This window comes from Simochromis diagramma, unplaced genomic scaffold (assembly GCF_900408965.1).
Source record: "Simochromis diagramma unplaced genomic scaffold, fSimDia1.1 OVJJ01000361.1, whole genome shotgun sequence".
NCBI classification, from domain to species: domain Eukaryota; kingdom Metazoa; phylum Chordata; class Actinopteri; order Cichliformes; family Cichlidae; genus Simochromis; species Simochromis diagramma.
In genome coordinates this window covers 19088797-19105603 of record NW_024386860.1, presented here as the reverse complement: position 1 = coordinate 19105603, position 16807 = coordinate 19088797, and the positions used below count along the sequence as shown (strand labels likewise).

The following is a 16807-nucleotide window of genomic DNA, read 5'->3' as shown; positions in this document are numbered from 1 at the left end:
GCGACATCTAACTGATTCTGATCCGCGAGTCGCGCTGTGTGTTTAAGTCTATGTGCAGAATCCCTGTACCTGCTCTCATTTACTGTTTGGTGGTTCTTGAAATTTTGTGAGATGTCACCAGAGATTCTGGCATTTCGGACAAAATAAATTTATATTAAAAAATCGATTCAGGATTTTAATGAATCAATTTTACGTTATCCAAGCCAGAATCGATTTTAATCGATGAATCGATTATAAAAACCCACCCCTACTCTTCCTCCTTCAGTTCCTCTCAGTGAAGCTAATTCTGACCATAAAACACTAGCATGCTGCTAACGCGTGCTGATTGTGCTGTTAAGGTTTTAGGACAGGTGCCTGTTTCCACAGTTGAAGCCCAGCAGGAGCTCCAGGTGTGCAGGACGAGCTGTTGTGGCCATTTCTGTTGAATGTTTATAAATCGCAATTTGTATTCATTTTTGGGTTTTTTTTAAAGTTGTAAGAATATGCTGACCTAGTTTTGTTATGTAAATTTGTAATTAATTAATTGGAAAAGTATTTGGGAAGTGATTGGTTTATTAGCTCATGGACCCTCCCATTAATCAGGGGATTAAGAGCACCCTGGAGGGGTGTGGTAAAGATGGTTTTTGTTTGCCAAATGTCAGATGGGACGACGGGAGGGTTTAAAAACTGATTTTTTGAGCACTTTTTGAACTTGTGAAAGCAAATTAACTTAACTTTCGTTTAATTTTAGGTTGTAAGAAATTATTTGGTTGACTTTTGTTTATAATTTTCCTCGAAATAAACACCATATGATTTTAAACAATGGAGTCAGAAGTGCTTTCTAAAAGAAACCTCCCGTTGCCACCCATGGCCTTTTCTTGGACATTTTTGGTGTTTGGAACATAAAAGGCCGTGACAGGAGCAGCGGGGTGAAGGTGACGCTGTCAGGAGGCTGCTCGCTTCACGCCCCAAACCAAAATGGAGGACGCTGTAAAGCGCCTCGCAGTGCTGTGACGTCGCTAACAAAAAGCGTTTACTGCAGGAGAAAACCTGTGAAACATCTAAAGGTGGAACCATTTCTGCTGAGCTCGACAGCGCCCCCTGTGGAGCAGGAAGTCCACAGAGCCCCTTCAACCTGGACGAGCTCGATGAAGTTAGAAATATCCTGTCTCAGAGTGACGCTGAAAAACTAGTTCATGCATTTATTACTTCCAGGCTGGACGACTGTAATTCATTATTATCAGGAAGTCCTAAAAACTCCCTGAAAAGCCTTCAGCTGATCCAAAATGCTGCAGCAAGAGTCCTGACAGGGACTAGAAAGAGAGAGCAGATTTCTCCTGTATGGTGCCGTCATCCATCTTTTATGTACAGTGTGTGGATTTGTGCAGCTGAAGCTCTGATGTCAGGCGTCTTCCTCACAGCACATGTTTACTTCCTGTTTCATGTGAGGGGAAGCTCACACTGGCTCCGAGTTTGACTGGACATAAATATTTTATCTGATTTCTTATAAAAACATGTAAAAGATTAATTATGGATCTGTGATGCGCCTTGTGTTGCTGTGTCCTGTCCTCATTCGTTAAAACAAAGACTCATAATAAATCTGTGTGTGGTTTCCAGAGTGTGAAGATCCTGACGTACCGAGAGCCTCAGAACCCCGAGTACCAGGAGTTTGTCCAGAACCTGAAGGCAGAGGCCAAGGACATGTTCAACTACACCATAGAGGACTCACTGGTCAGTGTGTGTGTGTGAACGACTGACCCTGTGTGTGTGTGTGTGTGTGAACGACTGACCCTGTGTGTGTGTGTGTGTGTGTGTGTAGTGTGTGTGTGTGTTGTGTGTTGTGAACGACTGACCCTGTTGTGTGTGTGTGTGTGTGTGTGTCGTGTGTGTGTGTGACGACTGACCTGTGTGTGTGGGAACGACTGACCCGTTGTGTGTGTGTGTGGGTGTGAACGACTGACCCTGTGTGTGTGCGTGTGTGTGTGTGTGAACGACTGACCCGGTGTGTGTGTGTGGTGTGTGTGTGGTGAACGACTGACCCTGTGTGTGTGTGTGTGTGTGTGTGTGAACGACTGACCCTGTGTGTGTGTGTGTGTGTGTGTGTGTGAACGACTGACCCTGTGTGTGTGTGTGTGTGTGCGTGTGTGTGCGTGTGTGTGCGTGTGTGTGTGTGTGTGAACGACTGACCCTGTGTGTGTGTGTGTGTGTGTGTGTGTGTGTGTGTGTGTGAACGACTGACCCTGGTGTGTGTGTGTGTGAACGACTGACCCTGTGTGTGTGTGTGTGTGTGTGTGTGTGTGTGTGTGTGAACGACTGACCCTGTGTGTGTGTGTGTGTGTGTGTGTGTGTGTGAACGACTGACCCTGTGTGTGTGTGTGTGTGTGTGTGTGTGTGTGTGTGTGTGTGAACGACTGACCCTGTGTGTGTGTGTGTGTGTGTGTGAACGACTGACCCTGTGTGTGTGTGTGTGTGTGTGTGTGTGTGAACGACTGACCCTGTGTGTGTGTGTGTGTGTGTGTGTGTGTGTGTGTGTGTGTGTGTGAACGACTGACCCTGTGTGTGTGTGTGTGTGTGAACGACTGACCCTGTGTGTGTGTGTGTGTGTGTGTGTGAACGACTGACCCTGTGTGTGTGTGTGTGTGTGTGTGAACGACTGACCCTGTGTGTGTGTGTGTGTGTGTGTGTGTGTGTGTGTGTGTGAACGACTGACCCTGTGTGTGTGTGTGTGTGTGAACGACTGACCCTGTGTGTGTGTGTGTGTGTGTGTGTGTGAACGACTGACCCTGTGTGTGTGTGTGTGTGTGTGTGTGTGTGTGTGTGTGTGTGTGTGTGAACGACTGACCCTGTGTGTGTGTGTGTGTGTGAACGACTGACCCTGTGTGTGTGTGTGTGTGTGTGTGTGTGTGTGTGTGAACGACTGACCCTGTGTGTGTGTGTGTGTGTGTGTGTGTGAACGACTGACCCTGTGTGTGTGTGTGTGTGTGAACGACTGACCCTGTGTGTGTGTGTGTGTGTGTGTGTGAACGACTGACCCTGTGTGTGTGTGTGTGTGAACGACTGACCCTGTGTGTGTGTGTGTGTGTGTGTGTGTGTGAACGACTGACCCTGTGTGTGTGTGTGTGTGTGTGTGTGTGTGTGTGTGTGTGTGTGAACGACTGACCCTGTGTGTGTGTGTGTGTGTGAAACGACTGACCCTGTGTGGGGTGTGTGTGTGTGTGTGTGTGTGTGTGTGTGAACGACTGACCCTGTGTGTGTGTGTGTGTGTGTGTGTGTGTGTGTGTGAACGACTGACCCTGTGTGTGTGTGTGTGTGTGTGTGTGTGTGTGTGTGTACGACTGACCCTGTGTGTGTGTGTGTGTGTGTGTGTGTGTGTGTGTGTGTGTGAACGACTGACCCTGTGTGTGTGTGTGTGTGTGTGTGTGTGTGTGTGTGTGAACGACTGACCCTGTGTGTGTGTGTGTGTGTGTGTGTGTGTGTGTGTGTGTGTGTGTGAACGACTGACCCTGTGTGTGTGTGTGTGTGTGTGTGTGTGTGTGTGTGTGTGTGAACGACTGACCCTGTGTGTGTGTGTGTGTGTGTGTGTGTGTGTGTGTGTGAACGACTGACCCTGTGTGTGTGTGTGTGTGTGTGTGAACGACTGACCCTGTGTGTGTGTGTGTGAACGACTGACCCTGTGTGTGTGTGTGTGTGTGTGTGTGTGTGTGTGTGTGTGTGAACGACTGACCCTGTGTGTGTGTGTGTGTGTGTGTGTATGTGTATGTGTGTGTGAACGACTGATCCTCTGTGTGTTTCTTGCAGATGAACATCATTGCTGGAGGCTTTTATGATGGCCTGATGCTCTACGCTCACGCTTTGAACGAGTCCATGTTGGCGTCCAACGAGCGTCCAAACGGGAAGGACGTGACCCCGAGGATGTGGAACCGAACCTTCCCCGGTCAGTGCTCGCCGTTCGTCTCCTTTAAAGCTGACGCTTACGGTTTCCACCTTTGTGACGGAGACTGTGTGGTGCGACTGTGCAGCAGAGCTGTTCTGCAGGTGTGTGTGTGTGTGGGGGGGGGTCGTGGTGCTCTGTGAGTGACGGGTGGGGTTGGGTGAGTAAAGCTCGGTTGGGGGGATTGAAATGATGATGGTTTGGTGTAGGACTGGGCGATATGACCTCAAAATTCACATCTTGATATTCTTTAGCTGGATGGTGATATAAGATATAGATCTCCATATTTTTAAAGCCATAAAGTAAGAACAAAGAGAGTTCTCCATCACAGCTGTGTCCCAGATCTCACACAGGCACTTTTATTAACAAACAGCGCAGATGTACAAGAACAAATTACTCAGAAATAAGTTATGAGCATTCATTAAATAATAATGCTTCATGAATAAAAGAAAACAATGTTGTTTTTGTGCATAACAAAGAGCTCAGAACTGAGCAGTCAAAATGTGAACTAACAGACGCTGAGCATAATCACAAAGATTTCACAGCTGCTCTGTTCTGAAGTTCTGCTGCGTGACCGACGGCCTGGAGTTTGAAATCCGCTTCGTGTCTCTGAACAGGAGCCGTCTGTGGTCCTTATACGCACACAGTACGGTAACATTACGCTGAAGCAGAGTACGTATCACTCCACGAGGCTCCTCGGTTAGTGATGGTAAATTTGATTCTTTTTACTGAATCGAGTTTTAATGAGTCACTCACCAAAGTGAATCGGATTTTTTGAGTCATTTGATTCACTGAGTCAGTTGACCAGAGAGTGCAAAAAATGTACATTTTCACTCAAACTTAATTTGTTTCTCTTTTCATGTAAATCCCACTGCTAAGATGAGTGATTCTAAAAGAAAACAACTATTTTATAGAGCAAAAAAGAGTAAAAACATTTCTAAAATTAAACAATTTCCTATCAAAATTGCTTAATAAACATTTATTTTGTTTATTTGTATTTTATTAGTATTTTCCTTAAATGTGTCAAATATATATTTTCTTATCTAAATGTCCACTGAGCTGTGAGCCAGGGGGCGGTAATGCGCCTTAACATTGGTTGCCAACCAAGAAGAAGAAGAAGCTGTGAGCCAGGAGGGAGGGGGTGAGAGTGATTCGTTCGCTCTATGATTCAGCACAGGAGGGAGGGGGTGAGTAGCTCAAATGTGCTGTTAGCATGTTAGCAGAGCGATGCTACTGTGAACCGAGGAGCTATTTTCTTGATGTGAGCTTCTACTCAGGGTTTTTTCTTCCAGTTCAGAGCAGAAATTTTTTTGTTACGATACTGGATGTTGTGTTTTTCTCCACAATTTTAATTATAAGCTAGATACATTGCTGCTAACAGCAACAGGGATGAGTCAGTGAGTCAGTTGGGCTTGTGAATCATGATTCATGAGTTAGTAAAGTGATTCTCGAGTATTGAACGATTCGTTCATGATTCGCGCATCACTAGTTCAGTGAAGCAGAGGCGGAGCAACGCAGCGTAGAGACAAAAGTGGACGAAAGAGGCAAACTTGCGGCTCCACAAGTATAATTATAACGCAACATAAACTTTATCGATATAAATGTTATTGTCACATCTCGTATCTCGTATAAAAATATATCGATATATTTAAAAACTCGATATATCGCCCAGTCCCAGTTTGGCGGGTAAAGATGGGTGAAGCAGCACGTGCTGTTTCTGCGGCAGGTAACCGACACGCAGCGCCGCAGTGTTGTTGTGTTGACGTGTTACTGTGTTGCATTGCTGTATGTGTGTTTCAGAACGATGTGTGCTCGTGTTCAAAGCGCGTCTCACCACGCCGGCGTCCGATCGGCGGCTGAGCTCAGGGTTTGATCCCTGGGCCGATGTGGAGACTCGGCCCGAATTTAAAAGGCAGAATGTGATGTCAGACATTTTTGGGTATTTAGTGTGAGCTGCTGAGGGACACGCTTCAGATCACCATGACAACGCGTTCATTCAACATCTCCCACCCCATGCAGCAGACTGTGACAGCACTGAGCAGCTCCTTCAGTGGGAGACTGCGGCACCCACGGTGTGGGACGGAGAGATTTCGCAGGTCTTTCCTCCCCACTGCTGTCAGACTCCATAATAAAGACTTTAACTGATCAAGCACACACATCCATACATATACAATAATACTAAGTGCAATAATCCTTTCTGTCATCGTTGTATTTTTACTCAGTTGTATATAGTATTTGTATTTGTATTCTATTTTTATCTTATTGTAATTTTTTTATTTTATTCTACTGATATAGTATTTTATTCTATTCTGTACAGTTGTGTACTGTATTTATTCTTATTGTATTCTAATTTTTGCCTCATAACTTTTGCACTGTCCACTTCCTGCTGTGACAAAACAAATTTCCCACGTGTGGGACTAATAAAGGTTATCTTATCTTATCTTATCTTATCTTATTTCACGCTTTAATCACCTGCGGTGAAGACACAGCGTGTTCGTCACAGGTGTGTTGCATTTTTTTAGTGTTTTATGACTCGGTCGCTCGGCAGCCCACTGTGTGTCAGACACGCTGTGAGGAAGCAGCAGGAACAGGACGCTGTGGTCGTGGACGCCGCCGACGTCTCCGTCAGACAGGACACTGTGGTCGTGCAAACCGCCGCCGTCTTCCTGAGACACTTTCTGAGATTTTCTGTGGTTTCAAATAAAACCTTGAAACTGCCGCTAGTCATCCCAACATCGCACACTGGAAGGTGGTAGAGCTCAGCCGGCGATTTAGGTGACCGAGGTTCAGGGACGCCCCTGCCTGTGATGGGGTCTCGCCCTGTTTCCTGTTCCTCTGCAGCAGCACCGTAGGTGCTTCAGAGAAAGTGCTGATCCCAGTGCTGTGAGTGTGACGGCGTCAGAGCTCAGCCGTGATGAATGAGACGAAACTGCACAGACCTCGAAAACACACAAACCGCACTAACAGAGGGTCACGCAAACACGGCGAGGCTCGATCAGACGCCCTTTGACAGGTCGGACCCGTTTACCCGCCTGCCGTTTGCTGTGCTTGTTGGGACCATTTGAAGGGCCTGAGGTCAAAGGTCATCAGGGGTCATCAGTGAAAGAAGCGGCTGTAGGAAAGGACACGCTCAGTCTCATTCCTACAGAGTTGCCGTGGTTTCAGGGTCCGCTGGTCCGCTGATCAACGCAAACGCTTCATAACTAGCTGCTGAGCCGGCGGCGGCTCTAAGATGTTTTTCACGTCATGCGCTCATCGTTTCGATCTGTGCAAGAATCGCCCAGCACATCGCCGTCGCTGTGGCGAAGAGTGGTGGGGGTATCTCAGCCTGGTCTCATCCTGCTGCAGCCAGAGCTGCAGACCAGCGTGTGAACCGGACCGCCACAGGAAGGAGGAGGCCAGGTGCATTACTTACCTGCAGGAGGGCCGGCTTGCAGAGGAAGTGTGAGAGGACAGGTGACGTCCTCCCTCTCCCCGTCTGCGGTGCACGCCATCCTGCAGGAACACGGCAACGAGCGAGCTGACTCCACAGAGCTCATCGGCTCAGCTTCTGTGGGACGTTCTGGAAAAACCATTACAGCGTCCCAGTGACCGTCAGAGGTCTGAGGGGTCTCTGCGGGTCAGGTGGAAGGCGTGAAAGGCTTCAGGGCTGTGATGTCAGAGACGCTGGTCGTGACTGAAGCTGAGAGCTTTGTATACGACCGCGAGTCATGTGATGACGGAGACGTGAACGGCTTCCAGTCTCCCATCAAAATGTTTCGATGAACGTCAGCGTCCCTGCTGAGATGGAGGAGGAGAGTGACCTTTGACCTTTGTGACATGTCTAAAGTGCCAAACAGCAGCCGGGTGGTTGCAGTTAGAAACACTCGTCCGACAGGTGAGACCCAAGCAGACGTGGGCTGGTGCCGCTCCGCCAGGTGTTGCGGTGCAGGTAAAGGTGTGCAGACAGCAGTCTTTCCTCAGGATCAGCAGCCAGCGCTGCTCCGGGGGAGTCGCTGATATTCAAGAGGCTTTGTGAGCGCTCCTCCCTCTGATTTTTCTCCTGTTACTGAAACGCTCTGACCTCCTCGCCTCGCTGTCAGCCAGCCCTGGACATCTCCTAAAAATATCTTGGAAATCGAATCATGTGAAACCAGAGTCCTGCTTTCAGCCTGTCCTCCACCCGCCTGCCTCTCCTCTGCTCCGTCCTGTCCACATCCATCACGGCGAGGCCTCGTTAGCGTCACCGTGTCTGCGCTCACGCAGACGAGACCGCTTCAGCCGACGAGCCTCCGTTTATGCACTCGTGCCTTAATGGTGTTCTCGTAAAAGCATCAAAGGTGATTTACGGTGTTGAGCACAAAGTGTTGGTCATGTGACAGATCTGCAGAAACATTTGAAACTGTTCACACCCTCAATTTATTACAACAGCCAATCAGAGAGAGTCTACTGAAGAGATGGCGAGCTGGGGAAATGGTCCGGCCCAGACTGCCAGCTGTTTCTAAAAAGGGCCGTCACCCACCCGACTGAAAGGATGGAGATTTGATTTGTGGATGCTGCGATCGTGTCCTGACTGGAAAAGGCAGATTGTGGATCGTTGAACGCTCTCTGGCAGACGTTATCACGTTTCCCTGCAAATAAACAGTGAAGCAGACTTCCTGTGGTGTGAAATGTGACTCCTGCTAGGAGGAGGCTGGTCTCTTCCTTCCCTGAGCTGACCTTCCCCCTCTGTTTCCAGGACAGCTGTCACTGAACCCGGTCTGCACGCACTCTTTATTTGAAATGTTTATGAGCGCAGACACCTGCAGGGCCACCACGCCGGACCCTTGTCTACTGCGGGCAGCTGGTGGTGAGCTTTCATGCCTCCTGTGTGATGAACCTGTTTGCCTGCTTGAGGAGTGCAGTGTCCTAATGAGATTTGTCAGTCTTCCTAATCTCTGATTTATAAGCCGTGAGATGAGGTGATGTGGTTACCAAGCAACAGCTTTCAGCTTCCAGGTCCAAAAACAGATGTGAACCTGCAGTATGTCAGAGACAGACCCCACATCCAGCTGTCAGGTCGCCAGAGGAACACAAACACGTAAACACACGACTGCACAAAGGCCGAGCTCAAAGCGCCAAAACATGACGCACTCACAGGGGGGCGGGGCCATGACACATCCATCCAGCCTTCCAAACATAGGGTAGACCCTGCAATAATACATACAGAGAAAAACCCAACAATCATATGACCCCCTATGAGTAAGCACTTTGGCGACAGTGGGAAGGAAAAACTCCCTTTTAACAGGAAGAAACCTCCAGCAGAACCAGGCTCAGGGAGGGGCGGGGCCATCTGCTGTGATTGGTTGGGGTGAGAGAAGGAAGACAGGATAAAGACATGCTGTGGAAGAGAGACAGAGATTAATAACAGATATGATTCAATGCAGAGAGGTCTGTTAACACATAGTGAGTGAAGAAGAAACACCCAGTGCATCATGGGAATCCCCGGCAGCCTACGTCTATTGCAGCATAACTAAGGGAGGATTCAGGGTCACCTGGTCCAGCCCTAACTATATGCTTTAGCAAAGAGGAAAGTTTGAAGCCTAATCTTGAAAGTAGAGATAGTGTCTGTCTCCTGAATCCAAACTGGAAGCTGGTTCCACAGAAGAGGGGCCTGAAAACTGAAGGCTCTGCCTCCCATTCTACTTTTAAATACTCTAGGAACAACAAGTAGGCCTGCAGAGCGAGAGCAAAGTGCTCTAATAGGGTGATACATTTATGTTATCTGGCTTCATGGATAGATAACTCTTGGTGTCATCTGCGTAGCATATCTATCCATACATCCAGTGTGGATGGATATGCTACAGTAATTTGCCATTAAATGAACTGGTTTCTCGCTGTCCTTCTTCTACCACCAGTCGATCTACAGTCAGCCAACACTGTCTGCTCCACCGACTCTGATTTCCATTAAAAGTTTATGGTGCAGAGTTTGAATTTATATGATGAGTGTTGTGAAATGTTAGCTTAAAGAACAATATATCAAATACGTTTCAAGGTCTTCTTGAAAAATGGCCGCCAGCCCACTTTCACACCATTTTTTCCACACATTGAAATCTGACGGAGTGCTTGAACGTGAAAATCTCAAAAGCTAAAAAAGCTCAAATTCAGGGACTTTTGACAACAACTCCAGCTGCTCTCCAGAGTCCGTATTCAAACACACACGAGTGACAGATGGTGTTTTTTACATTCTGAGTCACATAAATTAAGAAAACTACATTTTTTTATTCAAATTTCATGGTAGACAAGCAAAATCTGACAAACTGTGCCACAAAATCAAACAATCAGGAGATGATCCGATTTGAATTTTAATGTTCGATTGTTTAATTTCTTTCACAGTGTGAAGTATTTATTAGTGAACTGAACCTTTTCAGATTTGAACTCGACAAAAGTCTTTGAGATGTTAATGTTCAAACATCGTCTCAACTTTCACAGTGAAAACGTGTCCGTGTCTGCAGATTCACAGCGTCCTGCACTCTAGACGCTGTCTCGCTCCATGACGCAGGTTTCTCTGCAGATTCAGTCTTTGATTCGTTTGCAGCGATAGTTGTTTCTTCCAGCTTCCTGTCTGCGTGACTCTGCCTTCTCTCTCTTCCACACAGCAGATTATCTACCCCTGTGCACATTCATGCTTAACGGGAGGTTACAGACCACAGCGCTCCGCAGGATGATCCGTGATCAGGCAGAATGAGCGTTACAAGAGACGGAAAAGCTGTGAATGAGACAGAAAGAAGCGGAGGGTGGCTAATAAGATCTCATCAGAGATAATCTCCATGACAAACAGGACACGAGAGGAAGGAGGCAGGCCGGCTGTGAAGACTGTGAATCGGAGTGAGAAGATCAGATTACAGCTTCCTCTCTGCTGTTTCCGCTCCATTAACTAATGGACGAACACGTCGCAGCACGTTTGAACGATCGGGAATATTACAGCAGGTCTGCAGCAGATTTAATGCAGCAGCTCGCTGAGACGGCTCTCGGGAGGAAACAGCTGGAGTCAAATTTCAGGACAGTTTATTCAGGAAAAGTTTCTAAACCTGATCTGGAAAGTTCTGGATGATCCCCGAGATGGAAAGTTTGTGAGGCTGAGGACATACCGCCTCGTCCTCTGTCATTCCTGCAGATGAGCACAACGCTCAGTCTGTTTGCACAACCCACTGTCATTGTTGCACTGTTGTGTGTCTGGATGCTTCTGCTCTGTCTGGGGTTTTTTGCACACTTGCACTTTGTGTTGATTGTCATATGTAGCAGCGTGGTCTCGGAGGAACTGCGTACGGTCCCACTGCACATGGTTGAAATGACAGTAAAGCCTCTTGACTTGATGAGGCAGCGCACTGAGGCTCTGATAATCAGCAGAGACCCTGAGGCCACAGGCCAACCCGCTGCTGCTGCTGCTGGAGAAATGTCTAATTAACCCACCCGAGCGATCTTCCACTTTATTTGCAGCTGCTGAGTTTGTGCACTCAGTTAACGCCATCACTCAGCTGCACCGCACCTTAGAAAGTGTCGGTGCTTCTCTGCACAGTAAGAACAGAGACTGAATGAAGTTCCTGCTTTACAGAGCCAGAGCTAACCCACACTGAGCAGCATCAGCTGAACGGGTGAAAAGGTTAGAACAACCCAGCGGTTGTAGCTCTTGGGTTGGGTTGGAGTACTGAACTGCCACGTTACCCTGGGATCCAGTCCAGGTACCCAGTTCAGCTTCACAGGTGAGATTAACCTGTCTGACACCCAGTGGACCAGGATTCACAGATGTTTCCAAAAGGCTGAGGAGGAGAATCGTCCATCCAGCTGCTAACGGGCTTCCTTTTCTTATTTTAAAAACCAGCCCCAAAAACATGTCGGTCAATGACAGCTGTGAGACGCGTAGCTGTCGGCGTGCTGCAGAGGATGTTGTTCAGATGCCCAATGATCTGGTTTCTCTCAGTCAGCCACACTGAGACCAGCGCGTGAGCAAGGGCTGGTTTAGGCCACCAGTGTTGTAGGACTCCATGTTTCACTTTAGTTACTGTAATAAAGTAAGGGATTACTATTGCAGAATCAGAATCAGAATCAGAAAGGGGTTTATTGCCAAATGTTGAGCAGGTTTACAACATTAGTAAATTGCTGCGGTGCTTCAGTGCAAACATAGTGTCATAAATAGCACTTAAATAGACATGAAAAAAATAAAAGTAGGAATAAGAATTAAAAGTGCTACGTAGAAAGATATGTGCATGAGATATACATGAGATATATACATGAGAATAAGAATTAAGAGTGCTATGTAGAAAGATATATACATGAGTGCAGGTGGTGATCAGTGCCAAACATGGAATGATGCAGTGAACACAGCGTAGGGTCATGTGTTAGTGGCGGGGACAGTCGTACGTTTATTGTTCATGCGTCCAACAGCAGAGGGGAAGAAACTGTTCTTATGGCGAGAGGTTCTGGTGCGAATGGACCGGAGCCTCCTGCCTGAGGGGAGCAGGTCAAACAGACTGTGTCCAGGGTGAGAAGGGTCAGCTGAGATCCGAGCTGCACGCCGCAATGTCCTGGAGGTGTACAGGTCCTGCAAAGATGGGAGTCTGCAGCCAATCACCTTCTCAGCAGAGCGCACAACACGCTGCAGTCTCTGTTTGTCCCTGATAGTGGCTCCAGCGTACCACACGGTGATGGAGGAGGTGAGGATGGACTCGATGATTGCAGTGTAGAACTGCATCATCGTCCGTGTTGGCAGGTTGAATTTCTTCAGCTGCCTCAGGAAGTACATCCTCTGCTGGGCTTTCTTGATGACGGAGGTGATGGTGGGCTCCCATTTCAGGTCCTGGGTGATGGTGGTACCCAGGAAGCGGAATGAGTCCACAGAGGTGATGGGGGTGTCAGTCAGGATGATGGGGGGGAGTGGGGCTGTGTGCTTCCTGAAGTCCACAATAATCTCCACTGTCTTCTGGGCATTCAGCACCAGGTTGTTGTGGCTGCACCAGGACACCAGACGTTCAACCTCCCTCCTGTAGGCAGACTCATCCCCGTCCGAGATGAGCCCAATAACGGTGGTGTCATCAGCAAACTTGATTAGCTTGACAGACTGGTGGGTGGAGGAGCAGCAGTTGGTGTACAGGGAGAAGAGCAGAGGAGAAAGAACACAGCCCTGAGGGGAGCCGGTGCTGATGGTCCGGGAGTCCGAGACATTCTTTCCCAGCCTCACCTGCTGCTTCCTGTCCGTCAGGAAGTCAGTGATCCACCGGCAGATGGGATCAGGCACATTCATCTGGGAAAGCTTGCCTCGGAGATGGTCTGGAAGGATGGTGTTGAAGGCAGAGCTGAAGTCCACAAACAGGATCCTGGCGTAGGTTCCTGGGGAGTCCAGATGCTGCAGGATGAAGTGTAGGGCCATGTTGATGGCGTCGTCTACAGACCTGTTGGCTCTGTATGCAAACTGCAGGGGGTCCAGGAGGGGGGCCGTGAGGGTCTTGAGATGGGAGAGAACTAGGCGCTCAAATGACTTCATGACCACAGATGTCAGAGCCATGGGTCTGTAGTCATTTAGTCCAGTGATCCTAGGTTTCTTGGGGACAGGGATTATGGTAGAGGACTTGAAGCAGGCAGGCACATGACATGCCTGCAGTGAGGAGTTGAAAATGCCAGAAAACACTGGGGCCAGCTCGTTTGCACAGTGTCTGAGGGTGGCAGGAGACACGCCGTCTGGGCCAGGAGCTTTCCGAGCATTCAGGTTCTTAAACTGCTTCCTCACATCTGCTTCATGAATATGAAGAGTTGTGGTGGGAGGAGGTGGTGTGAAATCCTCTTTTGTGTGGGGTGAGGAGGGGGGTGTTGCAAAAACGGTAATTAGATTACCGTTACTTTCCCGTAGGAACGCTGCGTTACTGCGTTACTAAAACCGTGATTTTTTTTGCGAGAATGTCTCACGACAGTGACGTAAGCGAGTGCGCCGTTCGTGACAACAGCTGTGTGCAGATCAACAATGGATCACATATCGAGTGTGGGAGAGAGTATGAGGGTGCAGCGTTTAAAGCGTGGAAGTACTGACCTTACTTTGAGTTTGATTCCATAAAAAGTGATAAAAACATTAGTGTCCGCTGTGCGTGGGAAGAAAACTTCTTTTTACAGCGAAAAAAACCCCTAAACTTCCAAACAAGCACCGAGTAGCTACAACGTAATGGGAAACTCACAGAGAAACTCGCGGATTCTTCCACTGACCGCGGCACACCTGCACCAGGGTAAACCTCCGCCTACCCCACTCCTGCTTTACAGGTGAAAATAGAGCAAAAGGACCGCTGAGTCTGTGACTTTATTTATGTTCTGCTGTGTTTTACTTGCATCTATTTGAAAGACTGAGTGTAAACACACAAAAACAAATTATTTTATGTGCAGAAAATAGGTTTAAATGTTAAACTAATTTCTTCCAGTCAGAGAATGTTGCAGAAAATTTTATTTTTGCTTGATGCATAAAGTTAAAAGATTAAAACTAATAAAACAAGTTTTAAAAAGAGACTTTTCCATTTGATTACATTTTGTATGATGGATTATGTAGAAAAAGTAGAATTGGGCTGAAAGATCTATCGCTTTATCACCTCTTCAGGTTGTAAATCGTGTTTTTAAAAAGTAACTAAGTAACTAAGTAATTAATTACTTTTGAAAATAAGTAATCAGTAAAGTAACAGGATTACTTTTTTGGGGGAGTAATCGGTAATTAGTTACTGATTACTTTTTTCAAGTAACTTGACCAACACTGGTGAACACAGCTGGCTGATGTGAAGGTGGGTCACTGTAAGGTGGGACCTTCCAGTTTGCTGGCCGGACGAATTTATTGGAAGAGGAGCTGAATGAGAGAGAAGAGTTCCTGAGGTGGGAGGTAGACAGGCTCACCGGGAAACAGTAATGTTGGTGCACTGGCTGTTGGTGTCAGACTGGATAAACCTCCATGGACGGGAACAATAACAGCTGTGAAAGTGCAGCTTTGATCTGCTTTGATGTCATGGAGACGGTGTTTCCTCAGGATGCAAAGAACGAGGCCGGAGCGCACGCTCAGCTGTCCGCACGATCCCAAAAAGCTGCAAAGAAGTCTGTTTGGGTGCTGGAGATCACACGTTCCAGCAGAAACTATTCACAGCCTCACACGTGAAACCAGCGTTCACCCTGATGCCCTGTGTTGTGTGTCGATTAGCTTGGCTGCTTCCAGGAACTCCAGCCAGCAAATCCTGGATTGGAACGAACTCGAGATGCCGAGACTCCAGGCTGGATAAGCACTCCAGCACTGAGCCTTGGGACAGCTGGTCCAGGTTTATGCACGAAGGTGTCTCGCACTCACGCCATTCAGTCACATCAAAATCATAGAAATCGTCAACACTGATCAGAGAGGTCCATGTCCAACGTTACAGCCACGTTTCCCGCTCTAGTCAGCGCTGAAGACAGCGTCTTAGGACGCACAGACACGTGAAGTGATGTACCCGGGGTTTGGGAACGTCAGCCACATACAGCGATGAAATACTGGAACGTATTTCAACTGTGAGCTGTGAAGCAGGGACGGGTTCAGACTCTGATCGTTTATCAGCACGAATCCATGTATAAGACAAAGCTGACACTGTGAGGCTCCATCAGAGGTGTGAGCATCACAGCAGACCTTTGTGTCAAAGTAACTGAGGATAAAACATGAAGCAGGTTTTCCTGTTCTGGCTTTTTATAGCAGAGAAGCTTCAAAATCTTCTGCAGTCGATCAAAAACTGAAGCAAACCGTGAATCAACGCGTGAAGCTGATGCTGCTGAAGTGAAGCAGAGTCACAGAGGTTCGATCACAGCTGAGCAATCACTGAAGTCTAAATGTCCTCAGTCTGAACAGAGGTGAGGCTTTGCTGTCAGAGGCCGACAGCAGCGAGCGCAGCAGCAGAGCGTGATCAGCAGGAGACGGAGATTTGATGGTAAACTGGTGTCTGAGTGCACTGAGGGAGAGAGCTGTGCAGGAAGTAAAACAGCCAAAGTCAGAGAGAATTCATGACGACGTTTCTCAAACGTGAAGTTTGAGCTTCTTTCTGGTTCCGTCAGTTTTGGTCAGAGAGACGAAACCTGCAGAATCTGAGTGTTTCAGCCCTGACGTCTGTGGACGATCCACGCTCTGTGGACGATCCACGCTCTGTGGACGATCCACGCTCTGTGTTTCTGCTCTCATCTCCTGGTTGAGCTGATTCTGGAGTTTCTGATAAATTACATTTATATTTAAATCCACGATTTAATGAATCGAGATCACTTTATTCAGACCAAAACCGATTTGAATCAGGAAATAGATTTTTAAAAGCCAGCCCTGGTGTGGACGTGGATACGATGAAGGATAACATGACACCACAGTCGGCTCTGTGAACATTTAAGACTTGTTAGTTACACTAAAACACAGATTTCTCTGAAGAGGTCAGGAACAAATGTCCACACAAAGAAAACCTGCGTGGAAGATGCCTCCACCCACCCATTCATCCTCACGAGTGTCAGCATGATGCTCTGCCTCTGCCTGTTTCCTTTCACACCTTCAAACCAAAGCCCTGAATGAACGAACATTTTCCTTCATTGCTGTTTGTCATTACAAAGCTGCTCTTATCCTGCTTGCTTCTTTTCTCCAGTGCCAGTTTTCACTGGTGAACACTGTATTAGTAGTGTGTATGAAACGCTGAGTGCCCCTTCACCTGCACAGTCACTGACTGTCTCAGGCTGTGGTTCAGTTCTGTCAAATGAACTGGAAGTTGTGCGTCTGAGTGTGGAGCGCCTGAGAGCTCGGGAACAGGAAAAACATGCTGAAGGACTTTAAGATGCTGTCTGTGGGTTTAAGGAGCCGGTTTTGCTCATAATTTCCTTTCAGCGATCGCCTTTTTCATTGAACACAGATCCTGTGTTTCAGTGTTA

General features: G+C 47.6%; 1 protein-coding gene across 2 annotated transcripts in view; it reads left to right on the top strand.

Annotated features, from left to right (window-relative positions):
• Positions 1-16807, top strand: part of LOC120733008 (atrial natriuretic peptide receptor 1-like) — a 68252-nt gene that overhangs the window by 30266 nt on the left and 21179 nt on the right. For both annotated transcript variants that reach the window (XM_040030981.1, XM_040030982.1), the window contains exons 4-5: positions 1597-1710; positions 3778-3913. In XM_040030981.1, the coding sequence (XP_039886915.1) occupies positions 1597-1710; positions 3778-3913 (250 nt within the window). The remainder of the gene's footprint in view (positions 1-1596; positions 1711-3777; positions 3914-16807) is intronic.